The sequence below is a fragment of the Pocillopora verrucosa genome, chromosome 11, assembly GCF_036669915.1.
Source record: "Pocillopora verrucosa isolate sample1 chromosome 11, ASM3666991v2, whole genome shotgun sequence".
Taxonomy (NCBI): Eukaryota; Metazoa; Cnidaria; class Anthozoa; order Scleractinia; family Pocilloporidae; genus Pocillopora; species Pocillopora verrucosa.
The window spans coordinates 13,004,237-13,017,299 of NC_089322.1; the positions used below are offsets into that span (position 1 = coordinate 13,004,237).

At 38.5% G+C, this 13,063-nt stretch overlaps 1 protein-coding gene across 1 annotated transcript; it reads left to right on the forward strand.

Annotated features, from left to right (window-relative positions):
- The first annotated feature begins 501 nt into the window (after positions 1–501).
- Positions 502–12,690, forward strand: LOC131794409 (glutathione S-transferase Mu 1). Its single transcript, XM_059111931.2, has 10 exons — positions 502–602; positions 4,124–4,199; positions 4,788–4,852; positions 5,180–5,227; positions 6,529–6,562; positions 8,985–9,034; positions 10,428–10,481; positions 10,840–10,935; positions 11,726–11,836; positions 12,474–12,690. Exons 1-10 carry the CDS (start codon positions 567–569, stop codon positions 12,576–12,578), a joined length of 675 nt encoding a protein of 224 aa, XP_058967914.2. The 5' UTR covers positions 502–566; the 3' UTR covers positions 12,579–12,690.
- The last annotated feature ends 373 nt before the right edge of the window (positions 12,691–13,063 follow it).

Below are 13,063 nucleotides of genomic sequence, written 5' to 3' on the forward strand. Positions count from 1 at the left end.
CTATACTACATTATGCATTTAGTTCTTGGATAGAGAAAACAATGACAAAAACAATACATTGCCATTGGGAAAACAGATTTGTTTTAGTATAGGACTGTGCGGAAATTTTACCACAAATACGTTCCACTTTGCCTCACTTGAAGGAAAATACAGGTAAACAACAAGATTAACTGTCGAAATAAACAGGCGCTACTATTTCACTACAAATTCTCAGTGTCTTTTGACCGTGGGAGACATATGAATCGATTAGAAAATGTCGAAATTTCAAGCCTTGTTTTGGGTCGGTGAAATCCTCTCTCGAACCAGCCAACCAGTTCCTTTATACGTCAGGCGTTTTTCTTCGGCGTAATTCAGGGATTCATTTCGGTATACATACTAACAAGAGGCAAGAATTAGCTTAAAGAATCAGCAGGCGTTACTAGTATAAGGTACCAACCCCTTTAGAGTATTTTGATTAGTGTCCAGTGCATTTTCGGCTTGGGTGACGCGCTGTCGCCAGTGGCTAGCGTCTAGACGTCACTTCTAGGTTGATAAGTTGTCCGTGTTAAAATCTTAAAGTGACAATAATGGCTCCGATTCTCGGCTACTGGAACGTACGAGGGGTAAGAATAATTTCAAACTTGTTTAGTTTTGTTTTCATTTTATTAACTATCCGTTTTGCATTGCTGACAAGAAAATTATTCAAAGGACAACGACCGAAAAGCCATAGAGGGCGACGCAGTTGAAATGCGAGTTAAGCGGACTTACCGAGACATGTCTAAGTCTGCCTCTGGGATGAATTTTGTCACTTCAGGGGAACCGCTCCTCTGCCCAGTTGGGTAAACGCCCACAGGTTTCTCGTTAGCTTCAGAGGCAAAAGTTAGGTAGTGGGCAGTAACTCATCTTACGCCTGGGTCTATATTTCGTTTTTATTGTTTACCTTCTCTGTAAATCAAATTTGAATTAAAATGGAAAATTTTGCTATTTTCCCGTGCTAAACAGTATGGCTAAGTAAATACCTGCATCGCTAGGCAGATTGTGTCAGCGATGGCGATCCTATTGTCCAACGATGTTGTGTAAGGATGTTAGCTGCAAAGACTGTGAGGTAGAAACTCGTTTAATAGGTTACTTGACTAAAGATTTCAGCACCTGGGTCACGCACACCAAAAGTTTCGTGGCATATCACTCTAGTTTTGCAAACGAACAGTGTAACAATTCCAAAGCTTCACAAAAGCGAAAAAAAAATGAAAGATTTTCCCCTTCGAGGCAATGAAAACAATCATAGGGGGTGATGTTAGTCATGCATGTTCAAATCTTCGCACAGACACAGTCTATGTTTGAACAGTACATGAACCTTTGAATTAAAATTTTGCGTAACTAGTTAACAAACTTCGATCTCAAGGCAAACAAACTTAAGATCGAAATAAAAAACAAGGTTAATGGACTAAAGAACATTTAATTTATGGATCGTGCTTATTTAACCTTACGTATTTTTAAAATTTATTTCGTCGTATTGTAGGTTTTTGTTATGTAGCGTCTTTTGTTTTGCAAGATAATTTGTAGGTTTTTTTATGCTTCGTTTGTTCTATAATTGTAAAAAAAAACATGTTTTGTGTAATTCGTTCAAGTTTATTCGAAGTCGTGTTCGAATTTATTCGAGGTCGTTCAAGATTAGTTCGTTCGAGATCGGTCATTTTGTGCTCAGTTTAACTTTGTTATTCATACTTAGTTCAAGTTAATAATAAAATGTTCAACAAGTGAACATTTTTTGGTAGCAGGGCGAGGTTTTTCATCACGGTTCAGCGTGGTTATTATCACGGATCTTCGAGGTTAGCGTTAAATCAATGGATGTAAATACGGGCGGAAATTTGGGTAGAGTTGCGGATGAAACTACGGGCGAGGATAAGGAACTTATCGAGAGCATAAAGCAGGACAAAGCAAGGACTAAATCGGCATTTATCAGGATAGAGAAAAAAGCTGCTGCACCTTATAGACGAGGAAGATTATCCACGTCGGCGGGAAGTTAGAGAAGTTTGTTAAAAACTTAGTGTCGCGCAGGAACGCGCTAAGAAGACAATGCCGTGACTGTCGCCGGACGAGTATTTACACCTTGATGAAAAGGACAAACGCAGGAACTTGAAGAAGAAATGGAAGAACTGGAAATGGAATTTTCGGGAGCGAAAGAAAAGGCTAATGAATATTTGGAAAGTTGTAAGGACGAACTCTTTAGTTTGGCAACTGATGCTTCAGAAGAGACTCGCCTTCGTCGAATCGAAGAAAGAGTGGCGCATAAGAGTATGGAGAAATTTGTAGAGGACAAATTCCAATCCTGTCTTAAGTGGAGATAAACGACAGTATGAAGGGTGGAAAGAGCAACCACAACAGACTGTTACACAACGATATGCGGCCAACCAATCACATTGAGCAAACAGATAATCGCCAGTCGATGGATCGTGGTGAAGAAGATGGGGGTCAAAATGAAAGAGAAGCTGATACTATTGGCCAGGAAAGAAGTCCACTGGTTAATTCTTCTCCCTAGGTCACGGAAGAGAAAATATTGGAAAGGAAACACACTACCACAACAGTTTCTGCACCCGCCGATCACGTAATAATCGTAGCATTGCGCACAGTACCAGTGATTCTGAAGTATGGTAATCGGAGAATTAAAGTGAATGCATTACTAGACGAGGCATCTACAAAGATTTATATATATGCCGACGTAGCAGCTGAATAAGGTCTCCAAGGGCAACCCTAGAAAGTAGCTGTAAACATTCTCAATGGTCAAACAGAAACGTTCGAGACTACGCCAGCAGAAGAAGAACTTGAAAGCTTAGATGGAAACGTGAAGACGAAGCTAAGTGCGTTTACTTCAGAGAGAGTCACAGGAGACGTGGAAGTGATGAGTTGGAAGAAACATGCAGTGAAGTGGAGTCACCTGAAATTGATACAGTTTTCAAATCTTGGTATTCGCTCCATAATGGATTTGCTGATTGGAGTCGACTACGCCGAGCTACACTTCTCATTTAAGGATATTCGAGGAAATTCCGGCGAGCCGGTGGCTAGACTAACCCACTCAGGATGGAGCTGCACCGGACCTGTTAGTGGCTTGAAACGTGGTAGCTAGGGGAGAGGGTGCCGACACAAACGAAACCAGAAGACTACTTCATGAGTCCTGAAGACCAATGTGCACTAGAGAAAGTCGAGAAGTCTCTTAAGAACGTGGATGGTAGATATCAAGTGGGAATTCCGTGGAAGGAAGACAATCCAATTTTATCAGACAATTATGAAATGGCCCTAAGAAGACTGATAAACACAGAGAGGCGCCTATTAAAAAGCCCCGAGTGGTACCTACCTCATTTTCCTGTAGTACGACCGGACAGAGCCCCAACTAAAACTCGTATAGTCTTCGATGCTACAGTTAGATACGAAGAAGTCTCCTTAGATGACGTCATTTATTAAGGATTTCAGAGAGATTTGAACGATGTCTTACTCCGGTTCAGAAGATACCCTGTTGCACTTATCTGTGATATTGCTGAGATGTACTTGAGAATTGAAGTTGCGCCAAAGGATCAATTGTGTCAAAGGTTTCTGTGGAGATCACTGGATCAACGGTGAACTACCAATTTCCTTTTACGTGTAAAAACATGCCTTCTAAATAAAGCCTAAATATTACACACCTTGGGATCGTCGTAAAGTTCAGACGGACACCTGGAGTCTCTGTAGAAATAAATTAAGTTTGACTCTTGGTTCAACTTAACCATTGAGTCTAACGGGTTGAGAAAGTCAGAGAGTTGTACTACTAAGGCAAAGGTTTTTAAAGACTATGTTTTCTTTTTCAGAAATAGATAAATTATTTAACTCATATATAAATTCCATCTACCAGAAGGCAAATCCAATGGTGGATTTTAAGAGACCCAATCATGGAGTTCAAATCTGAACAACCATATAATATAATAATATATAATATAGAATATAAACCAGTTTATCGGTTAAATAGGATCATTGTCGGAAATAGAATCATTAGGATAAATATCCAGTGCTTAAAACTTTTCGGTTAGGCCTTTATTTATAAAAATAAATGAGTACATAAAAAACGAGAATAACTCTTATTCCAAGGATACATATTTGTCACTATTATTGACAGATTGCTGAACCAATTCGCTATCTGATGGCTTATACTGGAACAAAGTGCGAGTACTGTGACTACGTGACTGGGGACGGTAAGTACATTCTTGGAGGCTGTAGTGATCACTCGAACTTTTGCTTGTTAGAATATTAACTTTAATCGGTGAAACTCAACTCATATAAAACTCTACTCGAAAACTCGTGTTACATGTAATCAAACTCGTGTTACGCTTGGGAGTGAGGCGGTTTCAACAGAGGCTGAATAAGAAAGAAATGATAAAATGAATGTAACTTGACAGCAATCCGTTGTGTAGGTTACAGATAGATTCCATGTTACCGTGCTTCTGTTCAGTAACAGATCACAGCTGAAGTCGGCAAAATGTGGTTAGAACAAAAAAGTTGCCGACACGAGGCGCAGCCGGGTGTACAACTGATGTTCTTATCGCGTTCTGTCGTTTTCTGTGATCTGTTACTGAAAAGAGCACGGTAACATAAAATCAATTTGTTTTATATGATAAAAAGGCAAAATTGTTAGTAATGGTGAGGTCATTCATGCGTCTGTCTCCCGATAGACAAAAAACTAACAACCGATCAAAATGCGTGTATGATTTACCTCATTAGACTCTGCTGTTTACCCGTGCTATGCTAACTGACAGTGAGCGCCGTCTGTTGATATTTTGCAGCACCTGATTATGACAAAAGCGGTTGGTTGTCTGTGAAAGAGACGTTAGGACTGCCCTTTCCGAACGTAAGTGATGGCCGACCCTTAAACCCTTTACACCCCTACATCAGTCTGCACATTCTCCATAGTTTTCTCTATACATTTGTTATGATGTTGACGAGGAGAATTTGTCAATTAATCAAGAGCTTCGTTAGTTAGGATTCCTTTCCTTAATTTTCATGACCTAAATGTTTGATTGATAGGTGATAATGTAAACAGGAATTAGACGCTAAATAAACTAGATTTTTTGCTTTTCTACATGTCCAAAATATATATTTTTTCCCCTTTATAATTAATAAAATGTACAAATTCTGGGAGAGAATCAGATTTTTTTTAGTACTGTTTATCTTTCAGTTACCCTATTACATCGACGGGGATGTGAAGTTAACACAGACGACAGCGGTAGGCAATGTTGCATGTGTTTAAGATCACATAAACTGACTCATGAACAATATTGCAATTTAGTGCGCACTATAACAGTGGATAACGTTGAAGGCGCGCTCTGATTGATTACTTAAACTTCAAATATCCTTCACTATTTACCTCCGAGCAACTCGCGCGGAACTTGTGCCCGATGACATTTTAATTATTGCAGGAATAAAGGACTATACAATTTGTGGAAAAATTACGCAACTTTAAGCGACATCGATTCAAAACGTTCCTCGAGTCGTTGCTTTAAGTTCTTAATTTGCATCCCCCCATAGCTTTTAGCTATATCTTTTTTTCCTTCGATGAATTTTTAAATTTCTCCAATTTAAAGGGGATGATTTGAACGCCAAAATTATGCAATAGAAAATATAGATCAACGTGCTCGTTCAAGAGCTAAAGACCATCGTATCTCGTCACCTGGTCCATTAACTGAAAAACAATACCATTTTCTCGGAATGCGCGCGCTTATTCACCTCATCACGTGATTTTTATGCGCACTACAGGATGTGCAGTGCAATACTGACGAATCACCTTGAAATCATCTTTTTGTGCTATACTATCTCAATCTTTTTTTCTCTCGTGACAAGACGAAAAACATCTTTCTCTATTTCTTTACCGAGCTCAAAATTTACCACCTCTCTTATTTATATCTACAAACATTACGCTATCGACATTGCTGATCCTAGCAGTATGCGGGACGAGTGTTAAATGAACTTCGTAATGGATCTCGCACCGTAGAGTCCCTGTGGCTCAGTGGTAGAGCGCGAAATCCACAGGTCTGATGCTAGATTCCTCATGGGGACTCAAAATTTTTTCTTTGTCCCACGCTCGTGACAAGACGAAAAGCGTCGTTCTCTATCTCACTCTCTAAGTACATAGTTTAACAGTTATTCATGTTAGTGTCAGTTACTAGCAGCGGATATTTACCTCGCCTCTTTGCGGTTCAGTAAATATCCACTTCGACGAATAGTTGTTCAATATTCAGCCAATCAAATAATATCAATTAATTTATTCATATGGATCAAGCCATCTAATACCGCAAACGGTATCCTACGGTTTACAGCAAAAACCAAACCCATTCCCAGAGTATTACGTTATGGTGAACAACTGGTCCAGACGGAGAATTACAATATGCATCCTGTTTCTGATCAAACTAAATCAGGGTCCTCGATATATAGTGCTGAACAAAAAGATCCGCGTAGCACTGGAACAGGACTACGGGAGAGGGGGGAATAACCTATTTATTTTAACATCTATATATTATATCTTCCCAGATTATTCGACACATCGCCCGAAAGCACAATCTATGTAAGTGTTTTTTTTTTTTTTACAATTAACTAAATATTCACTTATTTGTCATTATATATTTTTTTATTTTCACATTTATTTAATTACAAAAGAAAAGACGAAACAAAACGAAAACAGAAAAAAAACTACTTACAGAGTTACAAAAGAGACACTGCTTACGTTACAGCAGTTGCGCTATTTACAACGATACTTTACTTACATTTCTGTTACTTGCATTAAAAAGACTAACGCTATTTACATCACAATACTAACACTATATTCAATGGTATCACAAGTTACACAGTTTATACTTTAAAACTTAAATTAAAGGGGCTAATTGCATTATTTCTGAAAGTTGGCTACAAGTTTTTTTGGGTATTTTTTCTAATCCGTTATTTTTATTTGATAAATTCTCTTCTTGTTTTCTTTTTTCGGGGCGAAAAGATATTCTACACAGAGTATACTATTTTAATATATGTTTTACATGTAAGAGAAGACTGGTTTCGGAGTCAAGGGCTCAGGAGACCTGATCCAGCGAGGATAGAAAAGGCTTCCATTTTTTTGTGTTGCTTGGTGTCCTGTTTTCTAAGTGATGTATATGTTTTAGATGAATCAAGAAGTTGTTTCGAGTTGGATAAAGTTCTTTCGATCGACATATCCAAATATAGTGTTTAGCCATTAGGCAGCAAAATTTATTTGGAGTTTGAAATTGGAGCTGTCAGGCATAAGACCCAAAGCGGTTTCTATGTGTAGTTGGTTGTCTGTTGGGAGAATCTGTCGCGACTGAAGCTATGTCGCGAGATTCTGCCAAAATATTTTTGTTTTTTACATTGCCAGAATAAGTGCATCAGATCTTCTTTTTCGTTATGACAAAAGGTGCATTTTCCGCTCTGTCTAATTCCCATTTTTCAGTAAATATCTATTAGTCGTCAGCCGTCTTTGTAAAATCTGAAATTGAAATCTATTATTTAGAGTTCCCTGTGCACACGGCAGATGTTTGATAGACTTTCCTCCAATCAACGTTTCTATTGGTAGTGGCACCGATATCTTTGTGCCACTTCTCTTGACATGATATTTATCGTATTTGCCTTCTCTTAACATATGGATCATTTGCTGAAATTGTTTAAGAAACATTTCTAATGCAAATGGCCTGAGCGATTGAACTTAAGAGACTTGTAAACATCGGTTGATTTCGTCGGTGGCAAGCCTTAACCCCTATATGTACCTCTCTCCGCGAATTCGTGGTTTCGAAAGCTGAATTCCATCGGAGCAATTTCTGAGAATCTGGAAATAAATAATTGATTGTAAAACTATAAGTATCTCAATGGGATGATGGCTTTTACAGCTAACGGTTAAAATTTGACCATTTTTACAGCCAACAGTGAACTTCTTTCCGATACGTTTGAAAGAAACGTTGTTAGTACGGTGAACTTTTCTGACGAGTAACGGTTAAAATTTTTCAGTTTTTACGCCTAAGTACTAAATTGTGTATACGGTCTCCCATCCATTCCTCGTTAATCTCTATCAGGTCTCTACTGTCGATTAGTTTCCAAAAGGTCTGGATAGAAGCAGATATGTAACGAATTTAAGGGAACGAACGACACTTCTTAAAAACATGTTTCGACAGTTCTTCTGTCATCTTCAGTTCTGAATATTACAAAGTACAAAGTTGAATTTAAAGTGTGTAACAAAACTCTTATTGGACAAAACAAATTATAGCAACAGAACAATGAATCGAGAAGTTACCTTTTAGCTGCGATCCTAGAGTATGAAGGGGAAACATCCTAATGTAAGAGGGATCGTAAAAATTAGGAAACATTAAGGGACATCCACTTACCTAAATGTAGTGTTACACTTATTGTTTAATTCCTAACCTCCTAAAAGTGAGTCGGTACTTTACCCTATACATACTAACATCAGTATGCGTTTTCTCCATACACTTACTCACTCACTCATGCCCATTATGCCGTGTGGCACGTAGGGCGGCTTTTTGTGCTGTCTCCGTAACATGGGTGTTTTACGGGACAGGGTTGTTAGCCCTGTGCCCAACCCCCTAACCTGGAAGACCGGCGGATCGCGCTTCGTCGGACCCCTACCCTTCGACCTGTCTGGCTTGGGTGGCCCTACCAGGAGACGAAGCTCCCGCCGGCATAGCTCTAGGGGTCTCCGAGGCACTCGACCACGACAAGGTGGCGATCCTTCGAGGATGTTCTCCATACGGTTCTCTATATACATTTCCTAAGTACTGACAAGGAGAACTTGTTTAACAGTCAAGAGCTTCTTTAGTTGGTGATTATTTCCTTTATTCTTGTCACCTTAATGTGGGATCCAGGGGTGATGTTAGATGCCAGTCACTCTTAGGGAATCGTCAGTATCTCAAGCTGAAGTGGTCCTCTCAGACGTCTTTTTGGCAATTATCTTAACTTTAAATTTGTGTTTGAAGGTGGAACCAGCGAAGAAGAGATGATGAGAGCCGATGTAATTGCTGCCGAGGTGCAAACGAATTTCATTACTTACTCTAATAGTATTATGGTTTTTGTTACATGGGAGCACCTAACATTTCTGAACGTACGACTTTTGACGTACTTTGTTTTGTCGATCAAGGGATGCAATTTCTAACGCTTAGTAGGTCTAATAAGATCATTTGGTTTTGGGAATTAGCTCCTCGGTTGAGGGAAGGGTGAAGGGCTAACGCTCGAAACGTTAGCTTTAGAATTTCTTTACGGTGGCCATTTTGCATTATCAAATCGGTTTTTAAAACCAAATTATCTGGTGTACTCCCCTATCGACACAGCTTCACAGTTTCTTTAGAAGTTTAACCCCGTTATTCGCTTATTGGATCGAGTATCAAATTTATCATGATTAAAATGGATTTTGAACTAAATTAAATCTGAGAAAGAAAAAAAACCTTCTGAAAAGTTGTTAAAAAGTATAAGATGTGGAAACATCTCACCCGGCTACAAGTTGATCACTAATCATTAAAGATCGAAAGACTGATGTGTGTTCGTGCCAGGTGAACTGTGAATCAGGAGTCCCGAGCTCTAGGAAGTTTTGCTCTCTTCTTATAAGTGAACATTTAAAAAAAACTGTCTTTGTATTTTGTTCTAATGGCAGTTGGTTTCGAGCGGTTACTGTCAGTAAATGAACTCAACAAGTTACAACTTGTCTTTGTTAGTCAGTGTTCTTCGGACATGGAAAAAGAGTTCGCTGGAAATAGTCCTTGGTACACTTAATTTCAAGAGAAAAATGTTTTGTTTTCGCTGCTAAGCCCGATGAGAAAAATTAGATGACCAGAAAAAATGGCCACTTCAATTGACTGTCCGGCCTTTTTGGTATCCGGTCATTTCGTACCCAGGTACAGTCGTTTCGTACCCAAGTTTGAGTCGTTCCGTACCCAAGTTTGAGTCGTTTCGTACCCAAGTTTGAGTCGTTGCCTACCCAATCCGCTGATCGATTCATACAGATATCAATCGTTGCGTACAACAAATAAGTAGAGTCAAGCGAGTAAGACACAAAGAGAAATCTGTTCTGTATACTTGTGACCTTCTCGACAAAAACAATATAATTATTGCTTGACGCAAGGTAAGTGTGATATTTTTAGTTGAAAAGTCTATCGTTTTTACTTGTCACTTTTTTAACAATAACAGCTCGTGTTAGTGTGATATTTTTTCTCCAATTGCTAACTTGGAAAACATACTTTATTAGTTTGGGTACGAAACGACCGAGCTGGGTACGAAATGAATGAACTGACTGGGTACGAAACGACCCAGTTGGGTAAGAAACAACTGGGTACGAAACGACCAAGGGTACGAAATGACTGGCAACCGTCTGTGTTTTATCATAATTATTATCATTATTATTATTATTGTTATTATCATCATTACAGGCAGTGGACTTCATCAATGGATTCATAAAATTCACTTATTTCAGTCCAGACATGGTAAGAGCGTGTTTATAACTGAGTCAAATCAAGTAATAAGACGTTTTAAGGGTTTCATTCAATTTTTTCGCGCACAAAACTGAATTTTTCGCCTTCCGAAGTCTCTGATGTTGTTCTTTGACGATTTTGTTATCCGGGGTTTGAGCAACCAATCAGAGCGTGCATTCAACGCTTTCCATTGGTTTAGTATATACTAACACGAGTTATCAGAAATTAGCAAAAAAAAACGTAAACTAATCCAGCTGAGTGGTGACATGAATTAATATACCTTTAAGGATTGTAATACAGTTTTGTTAGTTATAGTTGTATTTATTTCTGGTAAAACCAACTTGGTATCAACACTCCATTTATTTTACAGGAAGGGGGAAGAGAAGCGTATTTGAATTCTTGCAAAGTGTTTCTTCAGCGTCACTCAGACTTCCTCAGCACGTATCCTTACTTCACCGGCGATCACGTGAGTATTCTATGGTACATTTTCCTAATCATCCCTTACTCCTTAAATCCTTGTTGAGTAATAAATGAAGAGAGAGTATTAGTAGATAAGAAGGATAGGAAGGACAAATAAAGGGAATAAAAGAATAAAAGGAAAAGGCCCTAATGGGACACGAAGACCCATACGAGGCGCCTATCCAACGGAATGAAAGTTCAAAAATTCTACAAATAGACGGATGTAAACAAAGAAACTGGTGTCAGAAATAAACGATGGTGGCAAGGACAATCTTGTGTGATCGACCACGAAAAAACTAGGTCCACATAAAAAACTGACATTAAAACGGACCCATACGTATTTTTTGAAAGAACCCGGAAGATAAAATTACCAGGCAACGGTATATTGCATATCGTATCCCACAATTGTATAATACGAAAAAAATACGAATCTTGAAAATTACTGGTAATACAGGCTAGAACAGTAAGATAGAACTCATTCAAGATGTCGCTCATTCTATATAAACTCGACACGCGTAGCTTGATAATTGATCCAACTGGCAGATCCAACAACCTTTGTAATTGACATGTGAAAACATGTGGAATTTATGTGCCAATTAATTTGAAGCTTCAACATCCTTCTCCGGTGCAATCCACGAGAGTTTGACTGTCGTCCATGCTGTCGTCCCTGTCAAATCCAGCATTTAAAATAGAGCAACCAATCTTCAAACGTTCAAATGCCTGAGGGGTTTCCCGGAGGGGATATTGAAGCTTCGAATTGATCGACGCATATTCCATTTCTTCCGCCTCTTATTTAGTTAAGTTTTGCCGATTTCATGATGTATGAAATCTTGGATCAACTACGAACCTTTGAGCCATTAGCTCTTAATCTATTTCAAAACATCAAGGACTTCATGGCCAGAATCGAGGTAAGATACAAAGATGCAATGGTGCCTATTTTCTGATCGATGAACGAACCGATCTCGGAAAGCAAAAATCATAGAGTGACGTAGAACGGAACCAAGGTAATCACGACGACCAATCAGGGCGAAGGGAAATCTCACAAGGAGCCAATGGAAAATTAAGGTAACAAAAAAGCAAAGTGCATCAAGCACAGGAAAACGCAAACGACTAAGTTCCGATTGGTTTTCGTTTTGAATCAGATTGGTGAAGCAGATGGCGCCAGTTTACTGGACCAATCGCATGGCAAAGTAAAGCAAAACCCATAAAATTTCTAACTACTTTTGACCCTCATTAAATATTGCTCTAAAAGTACGAACAAGGTGAAATTGTGCAGATGCTGTACGAACATGAAATACTGTTGATACTATGTAAACTGTGTAGTATAGTTTGATAAACTGAACTGACTACACACGCATTGGAATACTGACGCATCAATTAGTTCACCATTTATCACGATTTTGCTTTTTTATCATACGAAACAAATCGATTCGCACGGCAACATGAATATCTATTTGCTAATTACACAGTCAAACACAAAACCGTTTATTCTTCTTTTAGATTTTTGTCTTTCACAAATCATATCACTGTCTTTTAATTTACCAGCGCATTCCTGCTATTAAAGAGTTCTTGGAGTCTGAGTACTTCCGTAATCGACCAATTAGCAACAAGATGGCACAATGGGGAACCAAGCCTATTCCCCGTCAGTGAAAGAAAATGAACGATTTATCAACAGACACGCTCAGATGTGATCACAAACAAGAATATCGTAGTTTGATTTACTTTTCTTTGTTCACAAATAAAAATGGTGGTCTTTTCTATACATGTGAACTTACTTAGTGAATGGAAATAATATGATTAACTTTACACTTAAACATCCTTATGCATATTCTCCTGAAAAGAATCTCATATTCGTTGTGGTTTTAACAATTGATCCATTGGTAGAATATGATTCGCTGTGACTTTTATCAGAGAGCAGTGAACACTTCCGTCAATTTTGTTGTCTTAGAAAAACGTAATCGTGCTTATTAACACTAAATTGCCCCAGAAATTATAGTTACTTGTTTATAGTTTACATGAAAAAAGCATCACAGAAAATCAAGCCGGACGAAATTTTGACAACGCACGTGTGCTACTTTTACTTTGCCCTCGTGCTTTACCCAACAAATTAGTTGCGAGAATAAAACAAACTGTCA